General features: G+C 42.6%; 1 protein-coding gene across 2 annotated transcripts in view; it reads left to right on the forward strand.

The window, feature by feature from the left end:
- The window catches only part of PNLDC1 (PARN like ribonuclease domain containing exonuclease 1), a 258,698-nt gene that overhangs the window by 117,471 nt on the left and 119,590 nt on the right, over positions 1-21,637 (forward strand). For both annotated transcript variants that reach the window (XM_069227860.1, XM_069227862.1), the window contains exons 7-9: positions 12,382-12,482; positions 12,726-12,802; positions 13,167-13,304. In XM_069227860.1, coding sequence (XP_069083961.1) covers positions 12,382-12,482; positions 12,726-12,802; positions 13,167-13,304 — 316 coding nt within the window. The remainder of the gene's footprint in view (positions 1-12,381; positions 12,483-12,725; positions 12,803-13,166; positions 13,305-21,637) is intronic.

A 21,637-nucleotide genomic window follows, 5' to 3' on the forward strand; every position in this document is an offset into this window, starting at 1 on the left:
TCATCTTTTCTTTCTGGCACCATATGAAGAACCTCAGGGCAGTTCTTTATCACCTTGCTGTGCAGTCGAAGTCCCTTTGCCCAGCCGTTTCCTTGTCTATGTTCCAGTTTATGGTTAGGTTGTTGAGTAGATCAGTCAACTGCTTTTTCTTCAGTCCTGTTTGTGCTCTCTTCCTAATCTGAAAAGCATATATGGTACTACTCCATCCCTGCTCTGGGGGTATTGATTTGTGACTTTTTTTTATTAGGTGAGGAATCTTGGGGAATATATAACGATCAGAAAAAAGGTTATTTGCCTTCAGTAGTGCTATTTCCGGTGGATACTATAGATCCCCACATAATCCTTCTCACCCTCCCTTCTTCCGTTCTGAGTTAGTGCCAACAATAAGATTCCAGAGTATTTTATTGTTGTTTTGTTCCATTACCAGCTACCGTTAAGCTTCTCATTCCCGTGCATAGACTTGGTGGGGCACGGAAAAATATTAGCCATAACATTTTGTGTGCCCCCAGGACACTTTGGTGACACAGAAGGGGCTGCAGATGCATGTGCGGCCCCACCTGTAATACTGCTAGCACTGATGCTACATGTGCACTAGCGCAATCTCGATATGGTATTTCTTCATTTTCATGTGAGTGTGGCCTCATGCAAATTAGGGAATCTCTTTGCCTCTGCACTGTGCCATATTGTGGACGTGGGAGCAAAGACAAAGAAGCCGTCAAGTGATGGTCTGTCAGCATGCCCCCTGAGAGCAACCCTTAGTGAAAAAGATGCCATCCTTGTCTCCTTTTCCAAAGCTTTATTTCAACCTTTATAATGCAACCAAACCCTGGCCGTTCCAGTCAGCAACCGTGCCTGCTCACAATCTCCACCTCCCATTCCAATTCCATTCTATGTTACTAAGCAGTCATTATGTTCCTAACATTCCAACAACATAATCCAACGTATCTCCCCTCCTATACTACCTACATTGAACATTTACACTATAGTACCCTGTAATAACAGAAACATGGACAATGACAAAAAACAAAGAAAATATGGCACAAGAGTGCACAAAATACATAGGAATGTTGCTAGCTGCATTATTTGGTAACATAATCCTTCAAATAGTCAGGTTTACTTACAATTCTCTTTTACTGCTCCTTCAACACCACCCTTCTCTCAACACTTCCATCCTTATATACATCCTTATCACCCTTCCACCTTCTCAAATCCACCTCACTACATTTCAGCACACTTTTCACATTCCATCTCTACACTATGGTGGTTATTTCAACTTTGGAGGAGGTGGTAATCCGTCCCAAATGTGACGGATTTACCACCAGCCGTATTAAGAGTTCCATAGGATATAATGGACTCGTAATATGGCTGGTGGTATATCCGTCACTTTACCGTCACTTTTGGGACGGATTACCACTTCCTCCAAAGTTGGAATAACCCCCTATATCTTCTCACGTTTGTTATCTGCTTAGGCACATACCATTTGGACGACCCTTTTTTCCTTATTTCGCAGACCCTGGTTCACACCCAATCTCCCACTGCCAACCTACGCTTCTTCACTTTGTCCATTCTTCTACCATTATATTTTCCTTGCATTTCCACCACTCGACTTAATGATTTATTTTTATTCACTTTTTCCCTACCTGCCTTGCCCATCCAACCAGGTACTGCCTTAGTGTAAGGTTTCCTACCTTTTAACAACATAAACGGTGTTTCCATAGTGAGAGAATGTGGGGTGGTATGATAACTCCACAACAAATTTTTAATCTCCTTCTTCCAATTCAACCCATTCTGAAGCAACAACTGAATGTTCTCACCCAGCACTCTGTTGAACCTCTCCACTAATCCATTCTCTCTAGGATGCGCTATGGCCGTTCAGATATGTTTAACACTGAAGCTCAATAAATAATCCTCAGACTCACTTGACGTAAACTGCGGACCGTTATCAGTCACCACAACTTCAGGATACCGCTCTCTTCTCCATATCTCTTCACAAAATTCAGTAATCATACTTGATTTAACATCTCTCACTATACTGACCTCTGGCCATTTCGAATGATAATCCATGATCACAATAGCATAGGTCTTCCCATTTCCATCCAGCTAAAACGGACCACACACATGCATACCAACTTTCTGCCATGGTTTACATGGAAATGGTCTTAGAACAACTGGGGTTCTTGCTCCAACATGAGTGTTGTCACTGCACGCATAGCATAAACAATTCCTAACAAACCTTTCAACATCCCGATCTATACCTGGCCACAAAAAATCCTCTCTGGCTTTTCTTTTCATACCGGCTATTCCACCATGTCCTTCGTGTAAAAGTTCCAGCACCTTTTCCCTTAACTTACACGGCAGAATTACTTTGTCTCCTCTCCTCAACAAACCATCTTGTTCAGATATTTCTGACCATACATTCTTAAAATGTCATATTGCGCTGGCAACGTCTCCCAACTCCGACCAATGTTTGTCCAAATTTTTCCTTAATGCTTGCATTTCCACATCGTCCTCCACTGTTGTCCTCCATACGTCTTCACCTATAGCTTTTGTCTTAATGTCTCGTATATCCGCTACACCCGATATTTATCTTCCTCATTCTCCGTCCCCTCAATTGGCAGTCTTGACAAGCAATCGGCATTCACATTTGCCACCCCTGGAACATATTTAATTGTAAAATTATACTCCTGCAGCCTATATCACCATTTCGCTATTCTAGAAGACGCTCGGCTAGCACCCCTTATTGTAATAATGTCAACTAAAGGTTTATGACCTGTTCGTAATTCAAACCTTCTTCCCCACACATAATTTCTGAAATATTGGACTCCCCACCAACCAGCAAGAGCTTATTTCTCAATCGCAGAATACGTAGCTTCAGCACCTTTCAATGTTCTTGAGGCGAACACAATCACATGCTCCTTCCCCCTTATTTACTTGAATCAATATGCTCCCAAACCATACTTACTGGCATCAGTCGATATTATCGTATGGTTGTTCGTCACAAATAGTTTCAGCTCAACAGCATTGATAATATTACTTTTCAAATCAGTGAACGCTTGTTGACATTTTTCTGACCACTCAAATCTCTGATTCTTCTTCATCAACATACGCAACGGTTGAGCTATGTCATCTAACTTTTTTACAAATTTGGCATAATACTCAGCCAAACCCAAGAATGACCTTAACTGGTCTTTATACACTAGATTTGGTGCTTTTTCTATTGCCTCCATTAAACCAGCCTTCGGCTTTATGCCTTCCCCAGACACAGTATGACCAAGGTACTCAACACTCCGACACTCAAACTTGGACTTTTTCACCTCAACAGTCAATCCTGCCTTTTACAGAATTGAACACACTTTTCTCAACACTTTATCATGTTCTTCCACATTCTCTGCCCATACTAACACATCATCCTGGAAAAATTTCACATTTTCAACCTTGCCTAATAAGCTTTGCATAACTCTTTGGAAAACTGCTGAAGCTGATGCAAATCAAAAGGCATGCATATGAATCTAAATGTCCCTTCAGGTGTGATGAAAGAAGTAAGATGCTTTGAGTCCGGATGTAGCAAAATTTGATGGTATGCACTAGACAAATCAAGAGTAGAGAACACGTTTCCACCTTGAATGCTGGCTAATAACTCATTTATATTGGGTATAGGATGTCTATCAATCCTTATATTATAATTCAAATATCTCAAATCCACGCACATTCTGATCTTGCCATTCGGTTTCTGAGCCAGCACCACCGGACTCAACCATTGCGAAGACTCAACTTCTTCTGTCACCCCGATCTCCAATAACCTAGCCAATTCAACTTTCAATGCATCCCTCAACACTACTGGTACCCCTCTTACCTTATGTACTTTCAGTACCGCACCTTCTCTCCGAACAATTTTGTGTTTAAACTTTTTAAGACATCCCAATCTATCACCAAACAACAACAGAAACTCCGACTTCCATGTTTCTGCTTCTTGATTTTCATGCACTACGGTCAAAACTCGTTTTTCCGCATTTGGATTCAACACTCTCAAAAGCTCTTTGCTCATTCCACCCCAACAAACACCTGCCACTTTCCACCGCATACACACAGGTTATCGCCCACTGTTTAAACACCATCTTTCCTTGAAAACATCCTACAATTGGTATTCTGCTCCCTCCATACCCGACCAGTTCAACTTTAGACATGGATAAATTTTCCTCTCCTACTTTACGCCACATATCCTTATCAATAAGCACATATGGGGAACATGAATCTGCCTTCATGCTGATTGATAGTCCATTTAGGCTCACAACACACTTCACAGGTCTATACCGATCATTTCCCAACACTAAAATGTCTCTTTTATTCAATTCTTCTTCTGTGGTGGCATCACTTAGCATAAACACTTCTATACGGTCATCTTCTTTACAATCCTCTGACGAAACTCGTTCCAAATTTTGACCGTTGTTTCGCAAACAATTCACACTTTTTCTTTTAGTCACAATCCTTTTTTGATTACACTCTTTAGAAAAATGCCCCATTCTGTTACATTTGAAACACTTGGCACTTTTATCTGGGCAATTCACTGAAAATTCCAAATATTTTACTCTACCACGTCTATTACATTTTTTCTTCCCGTCCACCTTACTGTCATCCTTACCACATTTGACTTTGTCAACCTCTTGTATAGCCATATCTTCTACATCGTTTTTTCCTAACTCTTTTATATATCTTGACATATCTTCTAGGCGTTTTGTTACAACTATCGCTTCATCTAACGATGGATTCTTTAAACTTATCAACGTCTCTTTAATCTTCATATTCCTAGTATGATTTATCAACTGATCTCTAATTATTTCCTTGTGTAAATCTCTAAACTTGCACATATTTGCTAAAGGTCGCAATGCACTTACAGATTGATCAATTGACTCGCTAGGCGCTTGTGTTCTAGAAAAAAACGTATGACGCTCCACAACAATGCTCACTTTCTTACTATAATGATTTTCCAACGCCCCCATAGCTGTAATATACACATCATCACCGTCTTTCAAAACCTTCCTACCCACTACCCCAAAATGATGTTTCAACAAAGCCAGTTTCCTTTTAGCAGTAAAAATAGCCCCACCCAAAGCCTCTAAGTACGTCCCAAATGCCTCTTGTCAATCTTCCCAAGGCATACTCGGTTCCCCAGGCACAGCTAAAAATGTGGGTGGAGGCGCTGTTGACTGCATGGTGCGCTCTTCAATAAAACTTGACAAAATCAATTAAAACAGTTACTGTCATCTCAGAACACTTCCTTTAGTCTTCTTCCTGGTTCAGGTTCAATGTTCTGCTTGAATAGTTCCTTTACTCTCCTTCCCAGCTCGAAATTAATGTCAATGTGCTGCCCGATTTACATCAAGGAAAACTATCCTAAATTTGAAAATAAAAATGGTGTTGTCCTTATGTAAATTATCCATACACCGTCAACCACAAGAAACAAAAAAAAACTATCCAAATCCGATCCGGCGATGTCGTTGTAGAAACAATCCGTTCTTTTTCTAAAGTTGGTTGCCCTTGTTTTGGCAACGTGCTGCTGCGGTGCGAGTTTCTGAAGGAAGTTCAGCACAATACCTCCACAAACAGCACAGGCAGTCTCGGTCTCGCGGAGTGAAAGGAAGACACGCTCACTCCGTGATCAGGTCAGAATAAATTTCCCTTTAATCGTAAGTTCCAGTAATACAGCCTCTACTCCCTTCTGCCAACCAGTTCGTCCTCCGCTCCCCGCAACCTTCAAAACCCCCGAACATTCTACATTCCAATCGCACGCGATCACCGCACGATCGCACAACAATGTGCGAGGCAAATGATCGCGTGCGTATACATACCCAACACATCTCTTCCCTCATAACAACAGAAAAAAAAACAATAACAAAATTACATAAATCGTTTACATGTTATAACATATTTGGTGAACGTAAATGACTAAACTATACTTACAATACTCAAACTTACTAATTTCAGTACAATCACATTAGTGCATAGTCATTGAATTTCTTTGGTGGTTTAACATTTCTAGAAGATCTTCTACAATGGTTTGCAGGAGGGTTCCAATTTCCGGAAGAACAGAAACCATCGACATGATTATTGGGACACTCGTTAGTTTTATTCACAAGTCTAGACAAGGATAATTTGCTTTTGTTCCACCATTTACCATCCTCCAACTTAACGGCACTGTTTCCTACTTGAATTATCTTTCTGCAGTCACTAAATTTGGATTGGCCTTTAGCTATGAGTCTCGGAAGTTTTACCCTTACTAGATCCCCTACCTTCCAATCGATCTTACGGATGTGACCCCTTTTATTTGAATCAATAGCAATCTTAGCGTCAACCATAGTTGTGTATTTCTGTTGTGCAGCTAAACGTTTCTCCATAACACCTTCAACTTTGTGCCATGGCACACAAAACTGACCCATCCATTCTCTAGTTAACTTTGTGGATGGAATGCGGCCGCGTAGCAGGACAAAGGGCGAAACTTGAGTGTCTGCGTTGTTCGTGGTACGCACCGCCCATAACAATTTAGATAACTCCGATTTACAGTGAAGACCACTAGACTTGGATAACTGAATACTATCCTTGAGTACCCTGTTGAATCTTTCCACGAGACCATTGCTCTGAGGATGGTACAATGACGTTTTAGTATGTCTAATGCCCATAAACTTCATAAACTTTTCAAATTGTGCCGATGTAAACTGAGATCCGTTATCAGTCAAGATCTCATCGGGAATACCTTCCCTAGCGAAAATGCATTCCAACCACTGGATCACATTGTTAGAGTCAGGAACTTTAACGAATTTTACTTCTGGCCATCTGCTGTAATAATCAATAAGCACCAAACCATAATCTTGGGACCCATAGGACAAACTCACTGGCCCTATAATATCAATTGCAAGCTTACTCCAGGGTTTATCTGGAACCCTGATGGCTTCTATTGGGCTTGGCACAGTAACTTGAGACTTGTCACTAACGGCACAATACACACAATCCCTCACAAAATGCTCTATACATTTATCAACACCCGGCCACCAAAATCCTTCTCTGACCCTTCTCTTCATAGCTCGCATTCCAATGTGGCCTTCATGCGCTAAACCCAAAACTCTCTTTTTCATACTATCCGGTACAACTATCTGCTTAGACCTAAATAGCAATCCATTGATTACTGATAACTCATCAAAAACATGTTTGTACCTGTCTTTTAATTCATCATTTGAGGACCACAAAGACCACCCCGTGGTGACAGCATGCATGACTGATTTCAGATCCTGATCTGCCTCACACGCCTCCCTCCACTCCTGTTCGTCCAGCGCACCATCCAAGAGCTCAGTAACTGAACACACCACAACATCATTATCGTCGTCTTTGGAACCAATATCTGTTGACACTTCTACAGAAGAATCAGAGCCAGACAATCTAGATAAACAGTCCGCCAAAATATTTTTTTTCCCTGGTACATATTCTAACTTAAAATTGTGCTCACGCAATTTGTATTGCCACTTGGCTATCCTTGGAGTGGCTTTCTCAGCACCCTTGGCAGTGAAAAGTTGAACTAGAGGCTTGTGATCCGTCCTTACAGTAAACCTAGAACCCCAAACAAACTGTTTGAAATAACTAATGCCCCAACAACATGCTAGAGCCTCACGTTCGATGACAGAATACGTTGCTTCTGCACCCTTCAAACTTCTAGACGCAAATGCAACGACTTCATCCTTACCATCTCTCCTTTGCAACAAAACAGCCCCCAACCCTTTCTGACTGGCATCTGTCATTATAATAGAATGATCATGGGTGTCAAAGGGTTTTAAAGGAATCGCTTGGGCAATCTCTTGTTTCACACTCTCAAATTCGCGGTTGCAATTAGTATCCCATAAAAACGTAACGTTCTTCTTCAGTAGATTCCTTAAGTTGTAAGTCTTTTCTGAGTAATTTGGTACAAATTTGGTATTAAACTCTATCAGCCCCATGAAAGACCTCAGTTGGTCCTTATTTTCTGGACACATAAAATCCTGAATGGCCTTTACTAAACTTATTTTAGGTTTGATACCTTCAGCTGATAATTCGAAACCTAAGTAGTTCACACTGTACACACCAAATCGGCACTTAGCAGAACTAAGAGTCACACCTTTCAGTTTCAGTATGTCTAACACGCAACTCAATCTCTCATCATGCTCAAACATGTCTTTACCATAGACTAAGATATCGTCCTGAAATGCCTTCACTCCATCCAACTCTTTAAACATGCTCTCTGCTGTTCTCTGAAATACGGCAGACGCAGACGCCAACCCAAAAGGCATACGCTTGAACTGAAATAAACCAAAAGGTGTGATAAAAGCTGTGTAGTGTCTGGAGCTAGGATGTAGACTAATTTGATGGTAAGCAGAAGTCATGTCGAGTAAGGAAAATACTTTACCATCTTTAATGGAAGATAACATTTCCGAGATGTTGGGTAGAGGATATTGATCTACCCAAATTTGGTCATTGAGATTGCGCAAGTCCACACACATTCGCAATGATCCATTCGCCTTACGGGCTAAAACTACAGGTACGACCCAATTCGAGGACTCTACAGGTTCAATTATGTCTAGAGTACACAATTTATCTAATTCTTTCTTAAAATCATCTTTTAAAGTGAGGGGAACCTTCCGCACCTTGTGTACTTTTGGTAGCGCATCCTTATTGATCTTAATCTTGTGGGCAAAACCCTTGAATAGACCCACATTACTATTAAATATTTCCGGATAACGTGATTCCCATTTATCACACCTAATTGAAGACACTTGCAAATATTCATTTCTCATTACAACTTGTTCAGGATTATTTGGATCTAACACCAGCTTTAATTTACCCTGATCACACCATCCTAGAAGGCATGTGTCATCCTTGGCTACATAAATTGTGGCAGGCGTAATACTATCCTTAAATTTGAGTACAGCTTGAAATTCACCGACCACATCAATTGACTTCCCTCCATATCCAATGGGATGGATTAGTGAAGGCTTTAAGGTGAACCCTCGGGCACTGAACAGGTCATTCCACATGGTCTCGCTCAAAAGTGTGAAAGGGGAACCTGAATCAGCCATCATGTGAACCTGAACGCCATCTATCTCCACCAAGCAAAATGGTCTTCTCACACCAGAACCCCTTACCTCACCAATCAGGGGTTCCTTGTTATACACCATAAATATTTCCCCTTCCTCGCTACTGGAAGAAGAGTAATTATTAGTAGCGACACTATTAACTTTGTGGTTAAGTTTGTCAGAACCATTGGACATGCTGGATTTACATACTCTCGCAAAATGTCCTTTCTTGTAACATTTGGCGCATATCTTATCCAAGGCTGGACAAAATTTAGCATTACCTAAGTGAGTAGTACTACCACACCTATAACACTCTAAAGGTTTCGATACATTTTTCCCATACTTGCTTCCTGTAGATAGTGGTGCACTGCCACCCTTGAAGTTCTTGTTTTTGTATTTAGGCTTAACAACTAACACCTCCGAACGCAGCAAATGGTTTCTGTTGTCAGTGATTGACATTTGTTCCATGAATGACACAGTGCTTTCAATTCTGGTGGCAATCTCTAAGGCTTTCTGTAAAGTTAAGTTGGGGGTGGACAACAATGCTTCCTGTATTTTCTTATTATTAGTTTTCTCAACAAGTTGGTCTTTTTTCATTTCTTCTTCAAATTCTTTGTAATCACATGAAACAGCTAAAAGTCTTAAAGCCCCTACATAACTGGACGCAGATTCACCATCAGACTGGACCCTTTTGTAAAATTTATGTCTTTCCAAGGTGACGTTCCTGCATTTCTTAAACCTCAAATCAAGCGAGTTGATAGCGGTTTGGTACTCGTCTTCAACACCGTCGCCTTCCCCTTCAATTGCTAATACAGGTACTTTAGGAATATACTTCAAAATTTTACGTCCTCCACTACCTAAACAATGTTTTAAAATTGCAAATTTTCTTTTGTGGGTAAAGGTTTCACCCTCCAGGGCGTCTAAGTATGCCTCAAATGCCTCTTTCCACTGCTCCCAATCTGCATCAGGTAAAGCCGGATTGGGAACAAAAGGAGGAGGAGGGGCGATTGATTGCTGCATAATGGTAATCACAATGATGCACAAATATTAGTGAAGTTGAATGAATGCTAAAAATAAACAAAAATAACACGTTAATTATGTATCCCCAAAGATGCTAATTACATTCCATTGCAGACTGAGAAATGATTGCTCCCATAATAGACAATGTGTTTAAATTGCTCCATGGCACGCAAGCATAAGATGGGGTCCAAAGTGGAGCGCAGCACAGACGGAAAGTACTCCCAAAATGGTTGCTGAATGTCTCTTCAGTACGGTTAACCAACAGTAGGTTGGATGGGGTGTGCGTGTCACTGTAACACGCAAACTGAATGAGCAGTGCAGTATGCTGCTAAGATGGCAGCCAAAGTGTCCCTGCGAAGTGGATGCTGCGGTCTAGATTCCAGGAAGACACACACCCAGTGCGTCCAGGACGTTTATGTCAGCACAACAACTCTGAACAAATCCAACGTGCAGAAATTGTAGCCGCCGTTTGAAGTAGCTGTGGGGCAGGATGTACCAGTAAGTTCGACCGTCACTGTGCTCAGAGGAATTTCTTCACGGGAGAAGAGGCTGTGGCTGGAAAACCCTCGTCGCAACTGAAAGGAAGACGCTCACTCCGTGATCAGGTCAGAATAAATTTCCCTTTAATCGTAAGTTCCGGTAATACAGCCTCTACTCCCTTCTGCCAACCAGTTCGTCCTCCGCTCCCCGCAACCTTCAAAACCCCCGAACATTCTACATTCCAATCGCACGCGATCACCGCACGATCGCACAACAATGTGCGAGGCAAATGATTACGTGCGTATACATACCCAACACGGAGACTCCTGCACGCAAGCCCACAGTTTCTACCTGCGTGGGACACTTGCAACGTTTTTTTTTCTTATTTTTCAAAAGCACAAGGTAAGCTTTAATAATAATTTTAATTTCGCTTAAAAAATATATTTATATATTTCAATACCTTCTGCATGTCACTGGATAGCCGACTATTGCCACATACGAAACACCTATACGGATAACCGGCCTGACCTCCTCACAGTTAAACATCCTTCTGTTTGTCCATCCTGGTCTGCATTCTTTACCTCACTTTACTTATTCAGTGCACGTCACTGACTGGTGGACGCCTACATTTCCACAAATGATGCAAATATTCTTTGATGGTGGCCCCTACCAGCACGTTCTTCCTTCTTCACGATTCCAGTGCCTAAATTCTTGACACAGTCTTTATCAATTCTCTCATGTCCATCGTGTTTCACAAGCGGGGGAAAAGAAAATCTCTATTTTCACCACTAGAAACGCCGGTATAGCTTCACAGATTTCACCAGCCAATAACTCCACGTTCTCTTCGCTCATATGCCAGGGTTGGTCCACAAGTGGTCATCCCATCCTCGTTGCCACTGAAAAAGATGCCAAGCTTGTCTCCTTTCCCAAAGCTCTATTTCAATCATTATAATGTGACCAAACCCTGGCAGTTCCAGCCAGCAACTGTGCCTGCTCACATTCTCCACCTCCCATTCCAATTCCATTCTATGTTACTAAGCAATCATTATGTTCCTAACATTCCAACAACATAACCCAACACTTACAGGAGAGAAAGATATCCCCCAGATAGCCCCTACAAGTGAGTGCAGTCATTCTTTGCACCTGTCTGCTGGGGGATCTCTGTCCCCACTCAAAGTGTAGGTGGGTGCCGCCAGCACAGTGAAACAGGGAGCGGCTGATTTAAGTAGCAGAGCTGCCCTGGGGCAGCATGTTCATTGTAATCGGGCATACTTTTCATGCTTGCACCCAGCACACTTATTTAAAGGTGCACCAGTGCACCCTGAAACGCATGGTGAGCCTAGTTGGTGCTGCATCCCGGACTGGTGGAGCTGTATTAGAGTTACCAGACAGTGCTGGGGTACTACTGTTGATGGAAAAATATTCCCTAATCTGGGCTGATGACCATGGGATATTCAGAAGGTGAGAAATCTTGGGAAGATTAAGTATCTACTAGAAATATTTTTACCAAAGGTAAGTAATTTTGTCTTTCTAAGCTGGCTGTCTGACCTCATTCTGCCCCTGCTTGCATGACTACTTGTCACTGTTTCCAAACATATGCCTTTGACCATACCCACCAGAGCTGCCCTGCTAGCTCATCATTCCCCGATTAATTGTGCTAGTGTCTGAGTATTGCAGGGGTATGTTTCTTTTGGTAAGGTCAGATCTTTGCTTTCTCTTAAACAATTTCCCAGAAAGGAGGGTGATGTAACTAACTAGTAATGCCCGATTCCCTTTTATGCCTCTCTAGTACTTTGGAGAAGGACTCCTTGAAAAAGGCGATAGAAGAAGTGACTTGTTGGGTTACATCTGCAGCTGAAGGAGGTACCATGATTCTGCGTGACCTAACCGGTGAGCAGCCATCTTCTTCCTTCTTTTACTCCTCTTCTACTTCCTCCCTCAGTAACCCTTGTGATTCATTGTCCTATCTGCCCTACCTATCTCCACATCCTTTTTTTATCTGACCCTCACTCTACTCATATATTTTTCTGTCCTGTAGCCCCTATTCTGTATTCTCTCATTCCTCCCATCTCTCTCCAAGACGCATTTGTGCCATGTCTATTTCATTTAACACTGCATTTGTATCCTGTACAGGTTTCGAAGTGTTTAATGTCCAGTTGGTGCTAAGGCAGGCTTTGCCAAATGTCTGGACTGTGCCCATGGGAAATAAGGTACTTTATAAATGAATGAGCCTGGCAGTGGAAGACAATAGATGAGCTTTGAGTTTTAACATGAAGGATAAATAGAAGCCCAAAAGGGAAGTAGAGATAGAGTTGCAAGCTGAAAAATGAATGGAATACAGAAACTGCAGGGAAGGGTGAAAGGTGGGAGCTAAGGGGAACCAGAAGGTTAAGGAGCAGTAGCTTGGTATACAAAAAGTAGCCAGTGAAAAGGGAGAGCAAAAGATTACAAGAGTTTGGTCAGGAGAGGTAAAGCGGAAATACTAAAAAAGTAAACTTTAACTTATAAAATGCACTGCTGCCTTTTTCCTTTTCCTTATTCTGTTGAGCTCTGAGGCCCTTTGATGCCCTTTAGGTATTCGTACGGAAGGTCTCACCCCGTCAACGTTGGCAAATGGAGCGTCAGGATTTAGATCCGTGTCGCAAGGAGCGAATACTTATTTCTGTTCTGGGATTCACCATCATTTTCCGATTCATTGTAGCAGCAAAGAAGGTATGAATATGGTTATCGTCTAGTCAGGATGTAAGGATTTTAGTTTGTTTTTGTTTGTTTGAAGCTTCTCACTCATGTGAACATTGTCCCAGGGAAACATGTTTGTATGTGTACGTTTTGAAGGTCCTGCCTTTCTATATAAAATTCAAAGGGCTTCAGGGCCCTGTGCTCTTCTGTTGGACTTCCCCTTCTTCTGCCAAATATTTGATGATTGATGTATCTCACTCCTGCACTTGCCTGGACGCCGTTCGTGTTTCAGTATAAATTGTTATCTTGAGATTCTGCCATTGAACTGCACAATGTTTTGTGTTAAACAATAACATGGAAAATCTCTTTTGAGGTGGAATAGTAGGCTTAATAACCTCGTAACGAGAAGACTAATGTTAAAATACCAGAAGCAAATAGAAACCAAGTAGACGGTCTACCAGTTTGACATATTAGACTCACAAAATTATCCCTGTTGGATGACATGCCTGGTTTGTATTTATAGCCTTAAAAAAATGTTTTTGCAAATTCAAGTCTGGGTCTTTCTTGGTCTGTTGACACTGGATATGACAATCAAGGTTGTCTTGTGGCTGTGATCTAGAGAGTTTTGGTCTCCTATAACTAGCATAACCACATGAAACATTCCTTGTGAGAATTGTAGTACCCCTCATTTATTGTTTGATGAATTTTCCTTTTTTTTGTTTTAGCTCTGCTTGCTGATATGTCCATATTTACAACAGTTTCCTTCAATTATTAATATTTAGGAAATGGTATCAACAGTGGGCCTCCTAGGAGGGCCTATTACCATTCTACCAAATAGACGTCGAGCAGGCGGGAGAGCAGTTTACAACATAGTCTCCCCTTCATACCTAGCCCACCAAACAGCAACTAATTCATCCCCCTTCCTCCCTTGTGTTCACCTGTTTCATTGACTATACTTCTGCTTTTAACGGAGTTGTCTGGAACATCCTTTGGCAGAAGCTAGAGAGGTGGAACATCTGCCCTAATTTATTGGGAGCCATCATGTCCCTCTACTCCAGGACCTGGGTAAGGGTAAAACTCACTGGGAATACAGCCACTGCCAAAATCGACAGAGATTGAGGATTAAAATAGGCTGTGTGCTGGCTCTGCTTTCATTCAATCTCTACATAGCTGATTTGGTCCCCGCCCTACCCGGTGTGACCTTGCTCATGAAAAGCCCTCAATGCCCTGAACACACATGACCTTAAGAACGAGTTTGTGAGCAAAATAAAAATAGTGATCTTTGGTCGATATCCAAAAAAAAAGGACTAAGAGATGGCTGTCGGGGACACAGGCTAGAATGCGCACAACATTATAACTATCTGGGGGCATGGCTTTGTGAAACTGGTAAACAATCATTGCACCAACAAAAAAATTAAGCTCAAAGGGAGGACGGTGATGCGCACTCTTTGCAAACGAAATACCACCCTTAATAGCCCAACGACCACTGTTATATGGAGGGTGGCTCGGGCTAAGTTGCTCCCTTTGCTTAATTATGCACAGCTGGCATTCCCAGATATGTTGGCGACCGAACTAGGAAAGATAAATGCACAGCCTACAAAAAATTGTTGCACCTCCCCTCCCACACAAGGAAAACACTGGTCAGGCGAAATTCAACCGTGTGAAGCAAAAACTTGAAAACGTGGCCAACGTGACAAAATAAGTCTTCCAGACAACAGCTGCTCCTGGCCTACAAATCTTACATCGGCTAAGGAAAGCCTGCAACTCGCCGTGGAGAACTGGGAGTCGTCAATTGAACAAGTATTAAATCTGTAATAAGAAAACAATTATAACACCCTTCACAAAAATTGGACATGGAAGCCCTTCAAGCAAAGGCCCTACATGGGGTCCCCAATGGTGCCTCATTCGCACCAATCAGCTAAATTACATCTCTACCAGGCAGTGGGAAAATGTGCTCTAAACCAAATTCTATCTACAGGACTAGTGCCACTCCCTATCAGAGAGTTGAACCCAACCTGGAGATCCCTCGAAACCATCACATACTGTAGACTGTAATTACAGAAGAGAATCACTGGCACACATAATTACTTTGCTGTCCGACTTTATTACACGCCTGCCGAACCTTATTGAGGCCTATCTTCCTATAGTAGGGCACCTGCTTGGCCAAAGAGGATGTTTTCCTTTTATTCACTCTGGAATCAGTGACTGACATGGCCAAGTTTGAGAAATGTATTTCTTTTGCCCCCACCACCTGTTAAAGGAAAGGAATGGCCCGAGCAGCCACTGCCCACCACCTCACACAAATTACCTGATTTTTAACAAAGTGACCTGTACTTTTGCTCTGAAGATTTCAGTTGCCACCTGCACTTTGAGACATGTCCCTCAAGACTTTACATTTTGTATTTGAGTAACAATACAACCTTTAATGTTAAGCAACAATGCACTTTACAGCATGATGTTTCGTAATCTTATTTGCACAAATTTTGTAGTGATTTTAATTAATCACACAAACGTATTTGTAATTTGGTATCAACGATGATGTTACGTCCGCTATGCAAGGTTTTGTATCAAACGCTACTCTGTATACTAAATGCGATTAAAAAATCTGATTATAAATAAATCTTGATGGCCCGCGAATTAGGCTATCATACACTTTTTCCCAACAAGTGTTTGAAATAGCTTCAACATACCTACATTTCCTCCTCCAGCATTAATCGAGCCCTGACTATGATAGCTGTCCCCTCAGCTGCCTCGTGTCCCCCATTTTATGAAAGATGTAGTAGGTGGCTGAGGGCGAGGTCAGTTGTGTCTTGAGCAGAGAACTTCCCTCACTTAAGAATGTTGTGGGAAGTCTTGATTCCAGGATCCATTTGCCCCATGGTGCACTTTCCATCCCCGCTACATGCAAGTTGTATTAACAGTTATTTGCATGTGAACCATAACAACACAATTACAATGGTATTTCACAGCAGCAACACGTGTGTGTGTGTGTGTGTGTGTGTGTGTGTGTGTGTGTGTATATATATATATATATGTGTTCAATGGCATGTGTAGCTGCAGATACACATGCTGTGCATTTTCCTGCCATCTAGTGTTGGGCTCGGAGTGTTACAAGTTGTTTTTCTTCAAAGAAGTCTTTTCAAGTCACGAGATCGGGGGACTCCTCCCCTTTCGGCTCTATTGCGCATGGACGTCGACTCCATCTTAGATTGTTTTCTTTCCGCCATTGGGTTCGGACGTGTTCCTCTTCGCTCCGTGTTTCGGTTTGGAAAAGTTAGTTAACAATCGGAAAATTCGACGGTATTGTTTGCGCTCGGTATCGGTTTAGTAAGAGCACATCGACACCGAAGAACAGAAGAGCTCCGGTAGCCCTTCGGGGCTTCCACTCCCCGGCAGGGTCTGGTCGGCCCGACCGCGTGCGTCTTCAAGGCTCATGGAACGGACCCCATTCTGCTTCTGCCCCAAATGCCACGCTAAGTATCCTTATACAGACCAGCATTTGGTCTGTAATTTATGTTTGTCCCCCGAACACAAAGAGGATACCTGCGAGGCCTGTCGGGCATTTCGGTCGAAGAAGATGCTACGGGACCGGAGAGCTCGAAGGCTTCAAATGGCGTCGACGCCAGCTGGACACCCCGACGTCGAAGAAGAGGAGACCTTCTCCATTCCTGATTCGGACTCGGACGAGCCCGAGAGTGAGCAGCCGGTGAGGCATCAAACCGTGAGTAAAACAGCCCCGGCCAAAACTCACTCCAAAATTATGAAAGCCAAGGGGACGTCACCGCCGACAGGCCATGGCTTAACCCGTAAGCACGGTGACCAAGCATCGGCACCGAAAAAGGACACACTCAACTTCGGTCGAGATACCGGCACAGAGTATACTCGGCACCGAGATACCGGCTCCGACCAAACTCGGCACCAAGATATCGGCACCCCGAAACCGAAAAAGGTGGCTTCGGAGCCAAAAAAGACTGCTGAAAAGGTTTCGGTGCCGAAACATCCAGCCTCGGAGCCGAAACAAAGCTCCTATACCGAAGAACAAGGCCTTTCATCACAACTACAAGGCCATAGGTTTGGACAAGAACTAGAGATGTGAGAGCCAGACTATACACAGAGAAGGCTCCATATACAGAAGGACACAGGGAAAATAAGAACTCTTCCCCCAATTAAAATGAAATGGAAACTGGCTTTCCAGGAAACTGAAAAACAGCCACAAGCAAAGGTGGCTAAAGAAAAAACTCCACCACGTTTATCGCCACAGCACTCACCGCAACTGTCCCCAATTGCAACACCCCCAATGATGCAATCACCAACGCACACAGGGATGAGTCAAGATGACCCAGATGCATGGGATCTATATGATGCACCAGTATCCGATAATAGTCCTGATTGCTACCCGGCAAGACCATCACCACCAGAAGACAGTACTGCTTACATGCAGGTGGTTTCCAGAGCAGCTACTTTCCACAACGTAGCACTGCATTCTGAACCTATAGAGGATGACTTCTTATTCAATACCCTGTCATCAACACATAGCCAATACCAAAGTCTGCCGATGTTACCAGGTATGTTAAAACACGCGAAACAGGTGTTCCAAGACCCAGTCAAACGCAGGGCCATCACACCTAGGGTGGAGAAGAAGTACAAACCTCCTCCTACGGACCCTGTGTACATCACGTAACAACTAACACCCGACTCTGTGGTAGTAGGGGCAGCCCGGAAAAGGGCAAACTCACAGACTTCGGGGGATGCACCGCCACCCGACAAAGAAAGTCAGAAGTTTGATGTAGCAGGGAAAAGGGTTGCAGCACAAGCAGCCAATCAATGGCGCATTGCCAATTCACAGGCTTTATTGGCAAGATATGATAGGGCTCATTGGGATGAAATGCAACATTTCATTGAACATTTACCCAAAGAGTTTCAAAAGCGTGCACAACAGGTGGTGGAGGGGGGCCAAAGTATCTCCAACAACCAAATAACGTTGGCTATAGACGCAGCAGACACAGCCGCCAGAACAGTAAACACGGCGGTCACCATTCGGAGACACGCGTGGCTACGCACCTCCGGATTTAGACCAGAAATCCAGCAGGCTGTGCTGAATATGCCTTTTAATGGACAACAGTTGTTTGGGCCGGAGGTGGATACAGCTGTAGAAAAGCTAAAGAAGGACACGGACACGGCCAAAGCCATAGGCGCGGTCTACTCCCCACAGAGCAGAAGCACCTTTAGGAAGCCACACTTTAGAGGGGGGTTTCGGGCCCAAAGCACAGAACCTTCAACCTCACAGGCCAGACCCACATACCAGGGCCAATACCAAAGAGGAGGCTTTCGGGGACAATATAGGGGTGGACAGTTCCCTAAAACAAGATTGAAATTCCAAAGCCCAAAAACCCCACAAACTAAACAGTGACTCCAATGTCACAAATCCCCAACACATGACACCAGTGGGGGGGAGCCTCACAAATTATTACAAAAATTGGGACGACATAACTACGGACTCATGGGTCCTAGCCATTATCCAACATGGTTATTGCATAGAATTCCTACAATTACCACCAAATGTGCCTCCAAAAACACATGTCCAAACAGCACTTGGATCTATTACAACTAGAAGTCCAAGCGTTGCTACAAAAAGAAGCAATAGAACTAGTACCCAACCATCAGAAAGGAACAGGTGTTTACTCCCTGTATTTTCTAATACCAAAAAAGGACAAAACACTGAGACCCATCTTAGATCTCAGAACACTAAATCTTTACATCAAATCAGATCACTTTCACATGGTAACACTTCAAGACATGATTCCATTGCTCAAACAACAAGACTACATGTCAACATTAGACCTCAAGGATGCTTACTTCCATATACCCATACATCCTTCCCACAGGAAATACTTAAGGTTTGTAATCCAAGGAGTACATTACCAATTCAAAGTGTTGCCATTCGGGATAACAACAGCACCAAGAGTATTGACAAAATGCCTTGCGGTAGTAGCGGCACATATCAGAAGACAGCACTTATTCCCGTACCTAGAAGATTGGTTAATAAAAAGCAGCACTCAGAAACAGTGACTTCAACACATACAATACGTCATAGAAACCCTTCACAAGCTAGGGTTCTCAATAAACCACCTAAAATCACACTTACAACCGTGTTAAATACAACAGTACTTAGGAGCAACAATCAACACAGAAAAATGGATTGCCACTCCAAGTCCACAAAGGGTACAAGCATTCCAAAACGTCATACTAAACATACTCCCAACCCAACAGTATCAAGTAAGGTTTGTGATGAAACTTCTAGGCATGATGTCTTCATGCATAGCCATTGTCCCAAACGCAAGATTACACATGCGGCCCTTACAACAGTGCCTAGCAGCACAATGGACACAAGCACAGGGTCAACTTCAAGATCTAGTGTTGATACACCGCCAAACACACTCCTCGCTTCAATGGTGGAATCCCATAAATTTAAACCAAGGGCGGCCATTCCAAGACCCAGTGCCTCAAACCGTGATCACAACAGATGCTTCTATGGTAGGGTGGGGAGCACACCTCAACCAGCACAGCATCCAGGGACAATGGGACACTCAACAAAGCCAGCTTCATATAAATCAACTAGAACTACTAGCAGTGTTTCTAGCATTGAAAGCATTCCAACCGCTAATAGCCCACAAACACATTCTTGTCAAAACTGACAACAATGTATTAACTAAACAAACAGGGAGGGACACACTCATCACAGCTGTGTCTCTTAGCACAAAAGATTTGGCATTGGGCGATTCACAAGCATATTCGCCTAATAGCACAGTACATCCCAGGAATTCAAAACCAGTTGGCCGACAATCTCAGTCGAGATCACCAACAGATCCACGAATGGGAAATTCATCCACAGATACTGCAAACTTACTTTCAAAACTGGGGAACACCGCAAATAGATCTATTCGCAACAAAAGCAAACGCAAAATGCCAAAACTTTGCATCCAGGTACCCACACCCTCACTCCAATGGCAATGCGTTATGGATGAGTTGGCCAGGGATATTTGCTTACGCTTTTCCCCCCTCTCCCACTCCTTCAGTATCTAGTAAACAAATTGAGTCAAACTAAACTCAAACTAATACTAATAGCACCAACTCAGGCTCGCCAACCATGGTACACAACACTACTAGACCTGTCAGTAGTACCTCATATAAAACTACCAAACAGACCAGATCTGTTAACTCAACACAAACAACAGATCAGACACCCGAATCCAGCATCGCTCAGTCTAGCAATCTGGCTCCTGAAGTCTTAGAATTTGGACATTTAGACCTTACACAGGAATGTATGGAGGTCATTAAACAAGCTAGGAAACCTACTACAAGACATTGTTACGCAAATAAATGGAAAAGATTTGTTTATTATTGCCATAATAATCAAATTCAGCCACTACATGCGTCCACAAAAAACATTGTAAGCTATTTATTACACTTACAAAAATCAAAGCTAGCTTTTTGTCCATTAAAATACATCTTACAGCAATATCTGCATATCTGCAAATTACACATTCAACATCACTCTTTAGAATCCCGGTCATAAAAGCATTTATGGAGGGTCTAAAGCGAATCATACCTCCAAGAACCCTTATGGAACCTCAATATTGTATTAACACGACTCATGGGTCCACCATTTGAACCCATGCATTCTTGTGAGATGCAATACTTAACCTGGAAAGTAGCCTTCCTAATAGCTATCACGTCTCTTAGAAGAGTAAGTGAAATACAGGCATTTACTATACAAGAACCCTTTATACAAATACATAAACATAAAGTGGTCCTACGCACAAATCCCACATTTCTACCAAAAGTTATATCACCGTTCCACCTAAATCAAACTGTGGAACTCCCAGTCTTTTTTCCACAACCAGACTCAGTAGCCGAAAGAGCCTTACATACATTAGACATCAAAAGGGCACTAATGTATTACATTAATAGAACAAAACAATTTCGCAAAACAAAACAATTGTTTGTAGCCTTTCAAAAACCTCATGCAGGAAATCCAATATCCAAACAAGGCATTGCCAGATGGATAGTAAAGTGTATTCAAACCTGCTATGTTAAAGCTAAGAGAGACCTGCCTATTACACCGAAGGCACACTCGACTAGAAAGAAAGGCGCCACAATGGCCTTTCTAGGAAATATACCTATGACAGCAATCTGTAAGGCAGCCACATGGTCTACGCCTCATACATTCACAAAACATTACTGTGTAGATGTGTTAATGACACAACAAGCCACAGTAGGACAGGCAGTATTACGGACATTATTTCAAACAACTTCAACTCCTACAGGCTAAACCACCGCTTTTGGGGAGATAACTGCTTACTAGT

The sequence above is a fragment of the Pleurodeles waltl genome, chromosome 4_1 (genome assembly GCF_031143425.1).
Source record: "Pleurodeles waltl isolate 20211129_DDA chromosome 4_1, aPleWal1.hap1.20221129, whole genome shotgun sequence".
NCBI lineage: Eukaryota > Metazoa > Chordata > Amphibia > Caudata > Salamandridae > Pleurodeles > Pleurodeles waltl.